General features: G+C 36.5%; 1 protein-coding gene across 1 annotated transcript in view; it reads right to left on the bottom strand.

Annotated features, from left to right (window-relative positions):
- Positions 1-19749, bottom strand: part of PPP1R9A (protein phosphatase 1 regulatory subunit 9A) — a 274958-nt gene that overhangs the window by 58034 nt on the left and 197175 nt on the right. Inside the window, exon 9 of the mRNA XM_023533105.1 lies at positions 10150-10305. Within this exon, the coding sequence (XP_023388873.1) occupies positions 10150-10305 (156 nt within the window). The remainder of the gene's footprint in view (positions 1-10149; positions 10306-19749) is intronic.

Raw genomic sequence — 19749 nt, forward strand, 5'->3', positions numbered from 1 at the left:
TGTGGGACAAACCCAGGTAAAACTATGCAACAGCCAAGTTGGTCTTCGGTTATCCCACCCTCACCGAAATGGGTAACAGAAGAGAGCTGAACTCAGCAGTGTGGGGAGAACACTGATAAAAGCCTGGCATGTCACTAAGCACAGTGAAATTCTTGAGACACAGGGAAGCAGAATAAAGTGTGTAAATTCAGACATGACTCAAAAGGTGGACACAAGTTTTAGTGCAAAGTTTTCTTAGTACTCATAAGGCCTTAAATTACAGATGTTATTTTAATCCTGTATGCACATTATAAGAATTTCTACAAATCCATCACTATTAACAGAAAAAGCATCAAAAATAAACGAATCAAACTCTTTTCATTCTGAAGAGGAAAACACTGTTTTAGTAGCTTAAGTTGCAGAGCTAACAAGCTTCAAAGCCGGGTTTTACAAATTTCAGCCCACGGTTCTTCCCATTAATACTAAATTTCTTACATTTGTAGGACCCTTTATCTTTTTTATCACCTCTTTTATCACTGCAAGCGAATCTGTGAGGGGAGCAGGACATTCAGTGTTAACCTCACTGGCCACACGGAGAAAGAGGCTCAGAAGTTACGTGGCTTCTTCCGGTTCCAGGTGGTGGTCTGGAAATTATCCCAAGTCTGGCTCCCTCTATCTGTTTCTCCCTTCACCATGAATCTAATCTGAACCAGCTCTGGGATACATTTTTCATTTAAACCTCACAAATACCCTGGGGCATGTGTCACCACTGTGGCACCCAGAAGAGAAAGTATTAGTCTGGCTAGAAACCATGGATCGCTTCTGGCAGTCTCTGGGATTCTGATGCCAAATACAAAGTGTTGCTCAATCGGCTGCTGTTATTATTTGCGGAGTTTAGGAAAAAATACATCAATCATTATTCATCCAGCATTTACTGAATGACAGACAGTATGTGCCAGGTGCTATGCTAGTCAGTCACTGAGGATACAAGAATGTGACACAGAGCCTACCTTCAAAACACTTACTACAGGGAGATTAATAAATACCACCTCCTAAGAGAAGTTCCCAGATCACCCTGAGAGAAACATCAGAGAGAACCCGCTCCCAGACGGCCGGACTAGTCACCTATTCCTATATCCAGGTCACATGACCTTTGGCTTCGGCCTACGTGTCATGTCTCCCAACTGTGGACCCCTCCATCCAGGCTAAGGGGGCCTGATGGGGCTGAGATACCTCCATTTCACGAGGAAGAGAAAACTGCTTTCCAAAGAGTTGAAGCGACTTGACAAGAGAAATACATCTGGTAAAAGGTTAAGTTTTCTTATTCTAGAGCAGTTCTCCTTCCACATGTTCAATAACCTTTCCAAAGTTCAGGTGCAACAGTTCGCACATCACCCCAAGACTGGTCATGCTGAGTGACTACGGGGAGAGCAGGTCAACAAGACTAGTTAAGGGAAACAGAGCCTGAAATACCTGTTGGAACTTTGGGGCTTCAGAGAATCTAGGACTGGAGAAAAAAATTTGGATGGAAGGATATAAATAAAATCGCAGGTCACTGTGTTCAACTTAGAAGACTGATTTTTTTCATCTCTTCTGTCATCGTTAACATAAATGCCATGGAGATCCGCCCCAGGACTACAGTACAAATAAACATACGCATTCCTACAGAGAATAGTAGCTCTCACATAACATTCTGCAGGTGAACCTGCTGAGAATATTTTCTATTTATTACTTTCAAAAAGATGAATATAGAACATGTGCTCGTATCACTGACTCAATATAATCCAAATGTAACTGCACTAGAAATAGAAACATCCTTATACAGAAAATAAATAGTAAGATTGAACTTTTACACTCTCTTCACTTATCCTGTGCAAGCATGGAAAAACATTTTTGTTTAAAAAGTGAAAAATATGACCTTTGCAGGAACGATTTTAAGAGCTCGAGTAGTAGAGATTTTACAATCAGATAAGAGCAACATTGTCTGCCCTTACATGATTGCTGATATTTGCATAGAACTTTATAAAGTGATTTCAGCATTGGAATCAGAATTTTTACAACTACTTTTGTGATTATTTGAAGTCTGTCACGCCTAAAACAGCATAAGCTCCACAAAAGAAGGAAGCAGAGCTGTTTTTGCCTACACTTTGGTGCTGTTAAAATGAAGTAATGCCATCGTTCTTTTTAATTTCTGCTGAAAGCTTTATATACGGTACATATCTTTATATTAACAAAAGTGGGTTTTTCCCCCCAGGGAATAACTTATGCAAAATTAGCTGAAACCAGCTGATTGAATATCATAATCTAATCTGAATGACACCACTAATTGCCGCATATGTGGCATAGGGCGAGGTACTCCAACAAGGTCACCCTCTAAGTAGGTACTCATCAACTGGTGATTAATGATGAAGGTGCCGGATGCAGGTGACAGCCTGTAATTACAGTTCCTTTTAAAATAAATATCTGTTTACTGCTAAGTAGGCAATATTTTATAGCTTCTCTACATGTTAATGGAAAATGCCATAAACTTTATTATCTTAACGCATTTATATCTTTTTTTAGATTATTTTTTGTAGATTCTCTATCATTTAAGTAAGTAAAATAATGCCATTTTTATACTCCATTTTTTCCTCGAGACAAATATAGAACTGTTTTTACAGGGTGCTAATACCCACGACTCCTAAGGAGGAGTGAACAGGAAACAGTGGACAGTTTAAATGGCACCTAGTCAGCAGTTTCTGATTTAGCCTCTTCCTACTTCCCACAAAACTTCCAGTGAAATCACATTGAAATAAGAAAAACTCACAACCAAATGGACACTAAAACTTCAAACAATTGTTATTAGAACATGAAAGAGTCATGAAGTTGGATTAAGAAAAACCTTTCCACGCTTCACTCCTGAAAGAGGGGGATGCTTGGTGCCACCTCACCAGTTGGCTGACAGCAAGAGTCTGCCCGGTGTGAGAAAGTCGGCCAACCTGTACTGTCTTTCCCAGGGACTGTCCTCAAACCAGCTTCTCTTACTCTCTCAGTACTCCATAGTCATACAGAAAGCAACTACTAGAACAGAATAAGAATGGAGGGAGATGGCTGATTGATAATGCCACGTTGCATATTTTTAGCTGCAGACCCCAAAATAGAGCAACATAGTCAGGGGTGGTCATAGTAAGTGCTTTGATAGATAGCAGGGAATAATCTTTTTTTTTTTTTTTCCTTTAACTAGAGAACTGAGTGGTAAGATTTGGAAATCTTTCACCTTAGTACAGAGAATTGCACTAGATTATGGTCTGCCAGAAAACAGCAACCAGGGGCACATAGATATGTCCTTCTGATGTGGGTCTGGAAATGGTATTCATAATCACGAAAGTGGATAATTACAGACTAACATCGAATACCAAAGATTTTTGTCTCATTTCAAGATAAGTAAAAATGGAAAAGGCATCTGATACCTTTAGATCAAGGTAAAAAGAATATCAACTTGAAAACTCAAATAAGTTAACCTGTAAAAATGATGTAATCTGTAAGTAAAAAGAAATCTTAAAGTAACCTTATGAAATACCAGGATGAAGAGAAAGTGAAAAAGCATAAGGATTGGATGGAAAGTAAGGAAATTAAAAATTTAATAAGAGAATTAAGTCACATTAGAGGTGCTAAAGGTCATAAATGAATTTGAAGTTAAAAGCATATTTAATGGTATAAAAAATGGAGTCTCTGATATGAGCAAATATTTGAGAACAATCTCAGACAAAAAAACAGAAAATACAAGGCTAAAATAATACAAGCATTCAAATGCCTGGCCAGCATTAGACTTCTCCTTTAAAATATGTAATTTTAGCCTGAAACAATGAAGCTTGCTTTAGTACATTTTCAGGAAAAAAAAGGTTGGGAATCAAAATAATTATTTTGATTCCCAACTAATTATCATCCCAGCTAATTATCATTCCAGTGATGATAAACAGAGCATCCCATTCTCAGGTCGAGAAATTCATAAAAACTATATCCTCCACGAGCACTTAATAAATTACTCTGTGGGACACTCAGAAATAAGGAAAGATCCAGAACTTAAGAATTAATTAGGAAATTCTGGTGTAAAGGGAATAATAGGTGAAACTGAGTACACCGAGAATATAACTCCATGTTGTACATATTATTACAAAGCTAAACGAAAACACGTTTTAAAAAATGTGATGAATTGTAACAAAAATCTTGTCTTAGAAAATAAAATTGCATCGAAAACTTCTATGTGAAACATTTAAATGGTATTGTTTCGTTCTTAATTTTGAAAATTACAGAAACGGAGAATACTTTTTAAAAACCTGAAAAACTTTCAAGAGACAGAACACAGATGTTTCTAAATATCTGGGGCAGGGCGGGGGTTGAGGGGGTGGCGGAATGAAGATCTGAAGCAGGAAAACATCAGCAACCAGGAATGGGAGTTGGCAATCTAATTAATCTTCGATCTTCCATACGGGGCCAGGGTAAGCCTACATCTGTGGTAAGTCAGGGAGCAATCTACTCCATTGCCCTGAGGTTTGGATATCTTGGCCACTAATTTACACTTCGGTGCACTATGATAAAGCAGCAGCACCAGAATGATGGTGAATTAACATCAGGGCAGCCCTGATCCAGAGTTAGAAAGAATTATAGGTGAGTAGGAACTAATTATTTTGTAAAAGGCATGCTTATAAATATATTTAATTAAAACTCCTGAAATACAAAAAAACTGGAGAGAGGAGGAGAGACAGGTGAGAGTATGCTATAGCTATTATTTTGTGAAATGGTAAAAACATAGCTATATATATCTGTTTTGTATATCGCTAGGTGAAAATAACTTAAGGCAGAGTCAGAGTTACTCAAGGGTAATTTCTAAGAAAAAACAGAATATAACACGACTTTTAAGCAACTGATGAAAATTAGATGTATCTAACGATAAGTAGGTGAAAAGATGCAGAAGAAACAAGAAGGTGGCATGGAAATTGTAAAATATAAAATAAGTCAGTAGACGTAAATGCGTTAAACTCACCAATTAACTAGCAAAGACTCCCAGGGTACTATAAATGTAAGATTTAGGGAAAGGTTGACTCAAGGGAACACATTTGAACGAAAGGATATGGAATAGCTAAGAAAAAAAGAGAAAAATTAGATGCTGTGAAGCAAATATGAAGCAAAAGAAAGGCAGTGTTGAATTTTTACTATCAGACAAAATAGAGATTGGAGTAAATACATCATAAGAGACAAGAGAGATGTCACAATGAATCAAGAAGTTGTAACAATCCTGAATATATATGCGGCTAATAACAAAGATTTAAAACATATAAAACTACAACTGTTAGAATTACAGGGAAAAAACTGTAGCTTGTGATTTTAACATACGCTTTTCAGAATTAGAAGATAAGATAAAACCTAAGCCATGTTTATTGAGAAATGTGTTTGTATTATTAGTCTTATTTATATAAATGTAAAACACATATAAATTTCATACCTGAACACAGCATATGTGTGCTTTCTGCATACATGAAGAATACTTAAACAAGACCGTTTATGAATTAAGCTGCAAAAGAAGTCTCAAAAATTCTAAACAGCTATCACATGAAATATCTTTTCTGACCACAGTGCAATAAAAATCAGAACCCAACAACCAAAAGATAGCAAAATCAAGTTCCCTATGTCTAGAAAGTAAAATATACCACTAAATAATTTTTGGGTTAAAGAGGAAATCCCTCATCCTGTTAAAGAGAAAATAGATCTAAGTGACAATGGCATTATAAATATATAAAAAAAGTGACGTTTAGCTAAAGCAATATTCAAAACTTTAAATATACTTATAGAATGCAAGAGTTATCAAAAATAAATATCATATGCACAACTGATTAATATGAATAAAGAAGAAAGGATGAAAAATAAAGATATTGGTAGGAAATAATAAGTATTTTTAGTTAAAAAATAGGAATATAAAAATATTACAGACAAAATTCTAGAAAAACAACTAAAATAAAAATATTAAAAGAAATGAAAGCATAAAAAGGGTACTAATTATAGATATGAAAGATTTCAGTATTTAAAAATTATATTATAGAAATATAAATTAATAAATATGAATGCCTAGAGGAAATATATGAATTCTTGAGAAATGCAAAAATATCAAAATTGGCCCAAGAAAAACTTGAAAACTTGAATAGAATAATATGTTATAAAAGGTATTAAAAATCTTCCTCCACAAAGGCACAGATGGTTTTATAGCTGAGTAATAACAAATTTTCAGGGAACAGTAATTTCTACCTTATGCAAGTCATTAAGGCTCTCTTATTAAAGTCATTTCTGAAAATAGAAAAATAAAGAACTCTTCTTAACTTAAATCAAAGCTAACGTAACCTTTGTGGCAGCTTTTGATTAATCTACTCTAGTCAAGATTTCTGTTACTTACAGGTGGGTGCTTATGTAACTAATAGAGGGGACTATAAAATTTAGAAGTCAGAAAAAAAGATGAATTAAACATATATATTTCATAAGTTTTGATTAAAAGAATGTGATAAAACTTGCTACATTTCTACAAGTTAATTAGCTCAATGTAATTACAATAAAAATTACAAAGAAGTTCTTTCAAGGAAATTAATAAAGTGATTCAAATGTTTTCTTGAATAAGTTTAAAAGTAAAGGAATTTCTGAAGATCTGATAGATAGATCTGATTTATTCCATCAATGTTTAATATATATTCTAATAGTATTTCTGCAAAGAATGAGAAAATGGAACAGAATATGAAGACCAAAAGCAATCCAGAGTGTAAGCACACCGATTCTGTAGCTAATAATGCTGGCCCTCCAACCAGGGGGAAATTAGTAAAGGAGCATTTAATAAAAGTGTTAGCCATTTTGTCAACTATTTGGAAAAATTAAATTAAGATACTTATCTTGTATTATACAACAAATTCCAGTATATGCTCGATAACATTCATTCACCAAATACTTAGCCAGTGACTCTATGTCGAGGACTGCGTAAAGACTGAGGATATAACAGTGAGCAAAAACAGAGGAGTGTGGAGTCTACGAGGAAGGCATGTAACAGGTCAAAAGTAGGACTCATTGAGATGTCAGTCTGAAGTGCTGTACCCTAATAGTACAACATGTACTTTTGCTTGAAATAATGTAATTAAGAGAACCTTCTGTAATATTAGACTTTGTACAGACTCCAACACAACATGAATATTCCACTCCACCTCACATTTTGTGCATGATCTTATGAAAACTATCTAGCGCTATACAGTATTTGGGTACTACGTTAATCACATACATTTAAAACCATGAGAGTGGTACTGTACAAGATACAGATGCTTTGTAAGGATGCCACACAGGTTATATTCGGTGGCAATCCTCTGAATATATGTTAAATATAAAACAAAAGAAAATCAACGAAATGATGTGATATTTGTCTGTTCTTGAAAACCAAAATTAAAAGAAAACTACAGATTTGGTTACTCAGGCTAAAAATAAATTGGCCATGTTATACCAAATGGGTCCAGATCATGCAGTGAACTACACAAAGGTCAGCAGCCATTTTCTGTAAAAGGCCAGATAGCAAATAATTTAGAATTTGCAGGCCATATGGTCTCTGTACATCTACTCAACTTTGCTGTTACAGCATGAAAGCAGCCACAAATAGTAAATAGATGTCCGTGGCTATGTTTGAGTAATACTTTAATTACCACACACAAAAAAAAAGGCAGTGGGCTAGATCTGGCCAGTGGGTTACAGTTGGCTGATCCCTGGTCTGAATCACACAGTTGTCCATTTGAAACAATATTTATGAAGCATTGAGTCCTTGGCTCAATTCAGAAAATGAAGGATGTAACCTACCATATACTATTTCTGCTTTTTAGGCTCTTTAGCTTCCATAAAAGAATGTGGACCCTACTTCCGATTCAATTATCTTCCAAAGAGTAGGGGCCACAGTCACTCATCTGACAACATGGAAGAGCTACACTACAGGCTTTTGTCAGGGTATAATACCTTGACTTCACTGCCTCAAAGCTGGATTGAGAGTTACAACATTCACAGAAGATTTCTTCAAGAACAAAGTCCATTCACTCTTCTTGATAATCTGTATTATTGGACCACAATGGATCCATGGAGAAACAGGTACCTAGATTATACCTCTTCCTTCCACTCAGCCACTTCCTACAGAAGAACTTTCTTTTTCTGTAGTGCTCTTTGGTTTAAAGATATCAGTTAATTTAGAAAGCCTTTATAAGAAATAGTCCTAAGGTAGCCGTCGCTACCCCTACTGTAAGGAGAATTCTGAGTTCTCTGATCATTACACAATATTATACTTCATTGTCACTGAGACATTCACATCTAATTTTGAACTGGGAACAGTCATAGATCATCTAAAAAACCCATGCATTTTGCCTCAAGAACTCTGTGAATTATATAAATGGAAATGGTTCAACCTAATAATTATAGCTGAAAGAGGAACAGATATTCTCAATACACAAATAAATGTCTGTATCAACAAGAAAAGCCATTCTGGTGGCCACTTGATATTTAATACCATAAGTCCCCCAAATATTCATATTCTTTGACAATAATTCCAGCGTGAGAAATTATCCTAAATATAAGTACGCAGATATTTATTGCAGTATTACTTGTAATAATAATTTTTAAAAGATCTGGAAATGAAGAAAATGTTCTAAAACAAGGAATTAAGAAGTTAAGTCATAAAATATCCATAAAAGGAAACAGTGAAGAAGCATTACTTTTGGAGGAACAGTTGATGACATGAGGAAATCCTAATTATACAAATTCAAGTATAAAGAGTAGGAATTTAACACAATAGACGTTGTATAATCCCAAATACCACAATACTGGGATTATGAGTGCTTTGGTATTTATACAAATCTGTATTTTCCAAAATTTATAATGAGCTTAAGTTGTTTTTTTTTTTTTAATAAAAACTTAAAAAGTACATTCGCTTTGATATTGGTCTCACAAATATAAATTTATCATCAGGAATTAAAAAGGTAAGTCATTATATCAGGCACATTTAGACATAAAATCAGAACATAAAATAGACTTACTTATGAGAAATCAAAATTGGAGATCATAAATAGAAATTATAAACAAAATTAGAAACTATAAATCTGCAATTATCAACCTTGTTTTTCATGTCTAGAACAATGTGTTTTTCCAAGTCCCTAACGGACTTGAAACCAAAGCCTCAGTGCTTCAGAGGTATTGTGGGGAGGCTGTAAGTAATCCTTCAACCATGGAGGATGTTTCCTGAAACAATGAAGAATAAACTGCCTGGGGACCCGTTTATCCCTGTTTCTGTTTTACACGTTGGAGTTCCGAGTAGTTGTTTGTGTAGTCACGTGCATTTGCCTAAAAATCCATTCTTGGCTTTTTCTGACAGCTTCTGCCTCAGGAGTACTGACCTCTTTGGATTTCAAGACTGCATCTCACAGACGCCCCTGCCTAGGTGTGGCTAATGGGAGGCGTCAGCAAGATGAAAAAAGGGGCCAGGTATCTATCACCCTTGTCCCCAGAATGTAGTTTTTAGCAGTGGCTGCATCTAGTAAAGCTGTGGATATAGAACGGCCCTCCTTCAGAACAGGCAGTCTCTTTCCCTCTTAACTATTAAGCCAAAAGATGGTAACAGCTTCCTGTTATCCAGTCCCTGAGCACTTGACCATCCCTAGGTAGTTCTATGAACTCTGTACAAAGTTCCTTCTCTAAACTTTCTTCACTTAAACCATCTGGGTATGTCACTGATTCCTGTTGGGACCTTGTCTATTGTAGAAAAAGAAAAAAAAAAAAAAAACTCTTAGAAATCAATGCCTTAGAGGAAAGCTTATCAACCAGGTCCCAAAATTTCTATAAAACTAAAAAATTATAATCTGAACTTGTCATGAAAACTGCACACTTAAGCTATAGCCTGAAATTATGGAATAGACAAGTTGTAAGCTGTCACGAAGACAACAAGCATTTAAATTAAAGGTTATGGAATGAGATCCACTTAAATATTACCTTGAAATTCAAGGAAATTTAAGTCAATCCGTTATTTAAAGGCTCTATTTTGAAAACTGATCATTCCGAAAACATTTTTCAAACAAAAACATGTGCTTAATAATAAAATGGGCGGATATAGAAAACTATTTTTTCAGATCAGCAGCTTACCTCTTTGAACTTGTGACTGAGCTTGCTTGTGTCTAGGTCTGATGGGGAAAACATGTCTTCGTTCTCAGGCAGCTCAAAGACTTCGATGGCCATGTCACTGCCAGGAAGGACAGGTCCTACCTCATCTTCCTCTTCATCTGTGGCATATTCTCCTGTCTGAAAGGAAGGGGATTTCAGAAATCCGGCTCTCCTTGCCTCAGATGGAGGTAGGTTATTTGAAAATATTTTATAAAAGAGAAATAAAACATGTCACCAAATGGTAAAAGTGTAAGTAGGCTTTTAATTCAAGCATGCCTCATGCAGCCAATGTTATAAACACATGTTAGTTTAAAGATCCAAAGTGACATGTCTATGCCATGTGTAAGTGCATTTCTAAAAATCTAATAGCATCAGTAGCATCTTTAGTATAGCAACAAAAGTTGTTTTCAATCTAAGTATTTGATGGCTTCATTAAATAAAATTATGTTGCTAAGGAAAATAATTCCCTTAAATTATCACCTGTGTGAATAAGTCACCCAATACTGGGAGCAGAAAGGAAGGGGAGATCAAAAGATTCACAGGGTTGGAAGGGACCTTAATTAAGCCTTACAAAAGTTTAGTAGATTATTCACCTAAGCTTTTAGAGTTCAATCAGTTCTGTTTCGTTTAACTAATGTGGTAGTTAACTAGTGACCTAAAGGATAATCCAAAGGTTTCTAATTTATAGCCTGCACAGCTGTCTTGCCTTGCCTGCAGAGTACTTTGATAAATCTTAGTATTTTGTCAACATTAAAAAAAATTTTTCAAAAAAAAAAATTCACATAAGATTCTAGATTTCCAGTTTTTCTTGAAGATCTGGCATTGTAGCATGATGACATTTGGCCGCAGTCAGCAATGGTTGCCCCTTTTACATGGGTCACACACTTTTCAATACACCACAACTTCTGTAACTCCATACTGTTCTATGCTGTTAGCTTTACTCCTTCATCATGCTCGCAGGCCCCTGTATCTTAGTTCATGACCCCTGGAATAAATGTTCCTCCTCACCACTAACTTCTTTAACATTATTAGAAAACAGCTCTTCTCCTGGCAACATCAGGCTACGAGACACTATTTCAAAATAACTGTTTGAGATCTATACTTTATGATATATTTTAAAGATAAATCACTGACTCATTTAATTCATCTTTGTCCCTTCAGGTAGTTATATCTAATACATAAAACAGATAGGAATTCATATTGCCTTTAAAAAACTTTCATAAACAGTGTACTGAGTGATCTATTCCTTTGATTTAAAAGGCTTAGCATCTGACTGCTGCTTTTTCTTTTGGTTCTGGACTATGTTCTTTTTGCTAAGGCTGAAACTATTTCTTTTACTATGTTTGCACATGAAGAAATATGGTCATTAACCTCAATGTAATAATTCCTAATGTCTGGAAGACCATTATTAAATTGCAATTCTGACTTCTCTTTTTCAAGTAAAACATCTACAGTCTCCTTGTAGGTTTCATTCTCTGTAACAATCTTTGTACCTGGACTCTGATTCTCTCCAAATACTCTACATTTCTCTTAAATTGTAGAGCCCAGAGGTAGACACAATTTCTAGTAAGGAATCTGAGGACCAATGACCATGATGAACAAACTGCCTTGGCATCCTTCAGACTCTGCTTCCCCACAAGGAGGCTATTATCACGAAGACCTTGACTGTGTGTACAGAAGTAAGCTCAGGATATTTTATACAGAGCAGCGATTTTTCAAAACGGGTTAAATGTTAGTTAGAATTTTATTTTTTCCAAATAAAATCAAAGATACTTTGATCGAAAGGGAAAGAATTTGATGGCCTCCATCTTGATCCTATATAGCTCCACAGTACCTGGCGGTCTAGGACTCTTTAGCAATGAGTCTGGAAAATGTCTGAACTATAAATATCATTCCAAGTGTCTTTGGCAGTGGTTGGGGAAGGTAGCTGAAGAATGGGGGCTGCTTGGTTCTAGATAGCTTTCATTTGTTGGTAGAATTAGATCCTACAAAACTTAAAATAACTCTAATTCCAGATTTGGTAATAGGTACTTTGTAAATCTCAGTGATATTAATCATTAGGAAAGTAGCAAAGCTGGTAAATACACAATCTCAATATACCTTGGTGAAAGTTTTGATTTAAAGATATAAAACTATGTGCTTGGTTTTAACCCTATAATTACAACTAGCAGCACAGCCACATCTTTATTACAAAAGCCTAAACCAGGTATATAAAATTTACTTCTATATCATCAATTTGATGAATACCATGAATGACTTAATAAAATCTTAAGCTAAATTTAAAGTCCAGCAGCAAGCTGGCACATTCTAAACGTTAAGAATTGAAATGGACAATTCAATTTCCTTTTGCCAGCTTGAAAACAGTTTCTACTTTACTATGTGTAAGGCAAGGAATATAAATATGTGCCCAGGAGGGGGCCTGACATATAACAGGAACTCACCAAAAAATTTTTAAAAGAATAAAGCCAAGAATGCCAACTGCATTCAATTGGTAATATCTATAACCTCCTAAGGAGGTTTCCAGTAATATCAAGAAAATGCACTGCAAAGTCATTTGTTAAGGGGGCAGCATTTTGTCATGTTTATCTTATAACATTCTTTATACTAAATAACAGGATTAGGGTATACACGACATATGCAATTCTTACCTCTAAGTACAGTTGTGGCTTTGTCATCCATTTTAGTTATTAAAATTATCTTCAAAAATGTAAGTTATTAAGATTTCTTCCTCTTGATTTTATTTTTTGACTTCGTCGGTCTCCTTTCTTTCTCAATATCCAAATTACCTGTAATTCTGCTAAAATTCCTCTTATTTTTCATTTTATCTTTTTATTTACTGTTTTTTCCTTCTAATTAGTCTTATAAGCATCCTGAGGACAAAACTTTATGTTGCCATTCTCTCTCATTGATCATTTATCATTCCTACCCTGAATAGGCTATAGAATAAAGAATGCATTTACTATGTAACCTCATAAACATCTAGAAATGACAAAGTTACATCTGGTAGACTAAGAATAATGTGTTCTTCTGATTCTTTTATCTTTATGGAAAATGGACATCACTTTTACAGTTAATCTGCAAGTAAAATAAATTACATGGAATCATATGTTAGCAGAATTTTATAAACCTCAAAATTAGACTGGATCGAATCTGATGTTTACAGTGGAAGACAGACAATGTACAAAAAAGCAATTACTACAGCGAAGTATTTCCTTTGGTATCCAGCTCCTTCTCTTTATTTCTGGCCAGATTCAATATATTTCAAGTAAAGTTCTTTGCCACAACCTGCAAATCCACTTTAAATGAGGCAAGAATAGCTCTTAGTGTAAGCACTGACAGAGATAGTAAATGTTCTTTTTTATCTCCTTGTCTTCCTCCTTGATTAATATCTTATACTTTGAATAGCCCCTCCAAAAAAGGCAAAAAAAAAAAAAGAATAGCAATTATTTTATAACTTCCTGTATGCCCAACACTGAACATTTCTTTAAATCTGTATGACAAAAATATTACTATACCATCTTAATTTGAGAAAACTGAGACTGAGAGACTTTACCCAAGGTCAATTAGTTATGTTCTTGAAGCTACATCCAACATATTCCAAAGCCCACACTCTCTCTCTGATGCTATGCTGCATTCTACAGGAACTAAAGCTTTGCAAAAAAACAAACAAACAAAAACATAAAAATACATTCCTTTACCAGAAGGAAGGGGGGAGGGAGGAGGGGAAAAATAAAAAAATAAAATGTTAAAAAAAATACATTCCTTTCATATTTCTCCAACCAAAACCCTAAGTGCATAATCTTGTTGTGTTGAGATTCCCCTTCCACATCTTTGAACGTTATCATTCAATTCACTTTGAAGATTTCAATGAGTATCTCTAGTTAGCCCCAAAGTTCTTATCCTCTTCTCTCGTTATATGCTCACCCTGGGCGAGTGCATAGAAGTATTTAAAAGGAAGTATTTAGCATAGAAGTATTTAGCAGCCTATCGGTCTGCTAACTGATGTTTCATGCACTCTTTCTTAAATAAACCAGAACTATAGCATACAATCTGTAGCCTTACTGAAGTGTGATAAAGTGTATGAAAAAGTCTTGCAAGGCAAAATGAGCACAAAATTCCTCTAGGTTTTTATGGTTTGTCTCTTTTACATTTCCATCTCACATCAAATTTTCCTGACTACCAGCCTTTTACTGAATCTTCCCTAAGGATTTTATCTCATTTTCATAGACATGACTTCCTTTATACTCATTCCATCAGAGCATTTAATATTTTATTAAAATACATAATTACAGTAATAAGTACAGCTGACCCGTTCTGCCTCTTTGTAAACATATATAACTTTTGACTGGCGGGAGTGGAAGTGTGTAGACATACTAGACCCTTGAACACTAGGGAGAGCTGTAGATCTCAGTCTAGGTTTTACAGAATGAATGAACGATATCTATTATGCTGGTGGTGATTTGGTTAAGTGGAGACTGATTAAAGAATCTTGGTTTTGAAGTCGCATAGGCCTGGGTTCAAATCCTGCCTCTGTGATAGCCAGGTTGTCACAAAGTTAAATTAAATGGTGCCTGTTAAGTGTTTAGCACAAGTCTGGCACACGGTAGGTGCTCAAATTAAGCAACGGCTGCTGCTGGTGGAATGAAGCTACATCAGCGACATGCTGAAGCTGCTCCAAATCCATCTGGCAACCACGCAGTTGCTAATAAGTTTTGTTCTGGTCAGTATTAACATACTAGAAGACCTTGCCACTTGAATCTTTTATAAGGAAATTGATCAATTTTGAAGTAAAACTTTTCCTTTCCCTAAACTTGGTCTTCTTCTTCTATCACCAGCTTCTACCCAAGAGCAAGGAAACTTCTAGGCCTCTGTCCTCACTTAACTGGGTCCTCTCTGACCCCAGTGATCTAAAAATAAATACCTATCTACATAGCGCATCCTATGAGGCTGCTGCCTTAAGATTCTTCTAATCCACTCCTTTACATTTCTGCTATGTGTCTCATATCACTCATAAAACTTTCCTGTTTTATACCTGTTTTCTCCCACGAACTTCTTTCAACTGTAAATTCCTTGAGAGTGCCAGGTGTGATTTATTCCTGGAATCCCAGTGTGGCCAGCACATTGCTTGGCGTATAGTAGGCACTAAAGAAATGTTTGCTGAATAAATTAATACAGTTTTAGCCACATCTGCATAGCACAGCAGAGCCTGATTTTCCTGTTAATTCTCAGCTTTCAAGTAAGAAATATAGTGAAGCACAGCTGCAGCTGGGGCCTAAATGACCCTTTTGGGGATTTTCTCTTGTTGTTAAGTTCAACCATTAGCAGTAATTTTTGCTGTAGCAATGTTTGCTCTGGTAAATTCAAGGAAACTAAATGGTGGTAATCATAAAAATAGCCTTAATTACGCAGTTTTTGTTGGAATTTGTTTACTGGATTTGAATTTGGTTATGTATATTTTCAGACTCAGTTCTGTGAAAGAATAGAAGACAGTTGCTTTTTCTCTGGAGAAGAAAGACCTCTAACACTTTAATGTTTAAAATTCCCAAGTCTGCGCCAACCATCCAGATGGCTTCCAGCAAAGTGGCCCCTTCTTTGCAAAGGCCTCTTTTTCTGTTTGCTGTCAGTTGACGTCTGTGTGTCCTAGTTTTGTAATGTTAGGCCACTTCGTCTCTTTTACCATCATCTGCTCATCTATAAAATGGGAATAACAGCACCTTCTTCACAAGCTTGGTGGGAGAATTTCCAGTCGTGATATAGTCCAAGCATTCATCACAGTGCCTAGAATATGCTAAATGACTAGATGGCTTCATGACTCTGGTTATTGTCCCCATCCCTGGTTTCTCCAATCCAATGTCACAAAAAAAGAGCATGGGCCTTGGAGTTGGAGAAACTGGGGCCCCCAAACAGAAAAAAACAATGTCATGGTTGCATGATAGTGGGCAAGTCATTTATCTTGTATTTTCTGTGCTCACTTCTTCTATAAAATGGTGCAAAAGATCTCCATCTCAAAGGACACTGAGAGGATCCAAAGAAATAAAATATGTAAAACACCCAACATGCCTGGCCCATTTCTCCTCTCATTTATCAAATCATTTGAATTTTTCTCGCCAATCTTTGTCCTCAGAATACTTTCTAATATTTCGGTCCATTCTTACTGTCTAGTCACCAAATCAAGAAACATCTAAAAATCTGTATCTAGGTTACTGATACAGTAATGAAGGCTTTCTTGATCCCTGCCTTTGGGTGCTTGGCTCCTCAGGTCGTTGGTAATAATGCTGACGAATTATTCTTCCTAAAAATTCTCAGCAGAGAGAGTTAAGATTTGCTTATAAAACCTTTTCTAACAGCTCAAATTCATCTCTCCCTTCTTAAAAATTTTTAACAATGGTGGTAGACAGTTCACAAAGTAGCACTTGATTTTACAGCATTTTAAAGCCTTCTTTACTTTTTTTTTTTTGCCCCCCTTCCTTTTAGAAAATATACTCCTCAAAAGCAGGGACTCTATTTCCCACCATGATAGGCAGGCTCTAAAATGACCCCTGGTGACCTCTTCTTCCTTGACTCATGTTTTTGTACGATCCCTTCCCCTCAAAAGTGGGCTGGACCTAACAACTCACTTCTAACAACCAGAATATAACAAAAGTGATGGGATGTTACTTGAGATTAGTTCACAAAAACCAATGTGACTTGCACCTCTTTTGTCCTCTTGCTCTTAAGAAACAAGCTGCCATGTTGTGCGTGGCCCTATGGAAAAAGCCCACATCAAAAGGAACTGACATTTCTGGCCAACAGCCAGCAAGGGCCTAAAGCCTGCCAACAGCCACATGAGGGAGGCTGGAAGTGGATCTTCTGTGTCCTGCCAACAGCTGTGAGTGAGCTTGGATGCAGATCTTTCCCCAGTTGAGCATTTAGATGACTGCAGTTCTGGCTGACACCTTATTTATAGCATTGGGAGAGATCTTGAGTCAGAAGCATCCAACTGAACTGACCCACAGATACTGTAATGTATAAATATTACTTATTTTAAATTGCTAAGTTTTAGGTGGTAATTTGTTATACAGCAATAGAAAACAGGTATGACAAATATAGAAAACCGGGGAAGTGGCTTTGGAAACGAAGTGAATGAAGGCCAGGAGGATTCTGCAGGGTACGTTAAAGCAAGCCCAAATTGCCTTGAACAGACTGTAAGCAGAAATCTGGAAGCGGGGTCCTTGTCATACGGTGGCAGAAAGCTTAACAACACTCTCACCTTCTCCAGGAGAAAGTAGGAAATGTCTTTAGTGAATTGAGTGATCTAGCTAAGTAGATTTCCTACCAAAATGTTGAAGGTGTTGCCTGATTTCTTCTTGCTGCTTTTAGTAAAATGTAACCAAAGAAAGATACGTTGAGAAGACTGTTAAAAAGAAAGGACCAAGACTTAATGGTTTTGAAAGTCTTGATTCTAAAAGTAAGAAATGGCTTGCAAACAAAGTTCGAATCCAGGGCACTGCCAGAACATGGTCTAAAAATAAAGCAGACGGTTTTACCATAAATCTTATGTTAAAAATTCTTATCTTAGGAAACCTTGAGTTTTTATAATGGGTGGTAAGCAAGTCTGGCACCTGTCCTAAAGAGAGACACTATCTCGATTTTCCAAGGCTGCTCACTATACATACATCTTTGAAAATATCTGAAACAAAGGACACCAGTACCTCTGCTCATAAGGCATTCGAAAGTGAGACCCATGGGAGACTTGTCTGCAAAAAATATCCACCCTCTTTTCTATTTCATCTTGGCTTCCGGTGACTTTTCCTGTGAGTATGATATTCTCTTGGCTACACTAACCAATGCGATCAAGAGTGGCTAGAACCAAATCCATCCTGCCAATCTCAGCATATAAAGAGTACTATTAAAAGAATTCCAAGCAGCAGAATGAGTTCAAACTGCAGTACCGAGATAGACTATTTTCCCCAGGCTTTCAGACCCTACTGGCTAAACAAATCCCATAAACCATCAAGGTCTACTTTAAAAAACCCACGTAGCTTTCCCCTTAAGCTTCTTTCCACTTGGTCTGAGGTATTAATTAATTAATTAATTGATTGATTGATTGATTAAAATGTACAATTAGAGTTGCCATTCAATATTATTTTATATTAGTTTCAAGTGTACAGCACAGTGGTTAGACATTTATATAATTTACAAAGTGATCCCCTCAATTAGTCTAGTACCCACCCAGCACGACACCTAGTTATTACAATATTATTGACTACATTCCCTACGCTACACATCTCTGTGACTATTTCATAACTACCAATTTGTACTTCATAATCCCTTCAGATCACCTAAATTCAGGGATAAATTTTATACCATCTTATCTAATTAAATGAGTCTGATGCTAAGAACATTGTCCATAGGATGTATATAAATAATGTCAGCTCTCTCAGGAAAGCAACCCCTAGTAATCAAAGAAGCCTCACTTTGGAAGGAATCTCTAGAGTCATCTGAGGCTACCTGATCTATTTAAATACATGAAGGCCTCTTATGATCACTCCTAAGGTAGCTACATGAGCAGCTCAAAGAGTTTGATTAATTGCCACAATTTGTTTCCACAGTTTCCATCCCAAACTTTAATCTGTTAGTCTGTAATTTTTCAAGTAACAGACCAAACAGTTAGGTCATTGACAATAGCTCAAGAGTAAGTAAAAATAGAACAAGGTCCATGTAAGGGAGTACTGGCCAGAGCCACAAGAATGGCCTCGAGTTCTGCTGATTGAGCAAAGTGCCCATGCCCATTCGGGGGCGTAGAGAGCTGCTGCTGAAGTTGGGAAGCAGTAGACAGCATTAGACAGCTCAGCTGAACCATCACTGAACCAAAAGCAGGCATTTAAGGAAACCTCTACAAACTAAAGGCCTCACTGAGCTAGAGGTCTTGTTTCTGGAGGTGGAGTGGCAGATGAAGTTTTCCTGAAATGGAAAGCTGCTACTCGTTCATGTAAATCCAAGATGCTGTTGGCCAAGCTGGCAGCTTTCTTAAATCTATCGTTCCCATTTGACAAGCACAGTCAGTTGGGCCCTTCCAAGCTCACGAGTCAGTGTATTCAAGTTGACCCATCTCAAACTGAGAACAGTAAGTGAGAGAGTCACAGGGCCTTCGTGGGTCAGGCAGTTTCAGTTTCCATAAGAGCTTAGTAGAAGGTTAATAGTTGCTCCCTTTCCTTTGTTTGTTTGTATTGATTGGTTTGGATGTTTGTTGGTTGCTGCATCAGGCGCGTAGTGTGGTTGTGTGGGAAAATGGCCCGAGTATTCCGGCAGCCATTAAATATTTAAATAAGCTGTGATTTCCCTTCTCTTCCTGGGATGCTATATTGTTTCTGTTGGACCACCTGGGAGAAAACAGGGAGAGTGATCTACATGTCCTACTATGACTGCTCTACATGTGGCAGCCCCTGACTGGGAGACTCTCCATTAGCACTAGTGGAAGAAGTACAGGTATGTAACACATCGATTCCATTATACATCTAACAGTGGAAGCCGTAACAGCATTACCTTGCATCTGCACAAAGGGTCCCATCTGCAAGGCCATTTTAGCTTCCTTTCCCACTG

Source organism: Pteropus vampyrus, unplaced genomic scaffold (genome assembly GCF_000151845.1).
Source record: "Pteropus vampyrus isolate Shadow unplaced genomic scaffold, Pvam_2.0 Scaffold4, whole genome shotgun sequence".
Classification (NCBI taxonomy): domain Eukaryota; kingdom Metazoa; phylum Chordata; class Mammalia; order Chiroptera; family Pteropodidae; genus Pteropus; species Pteropus vampyrus.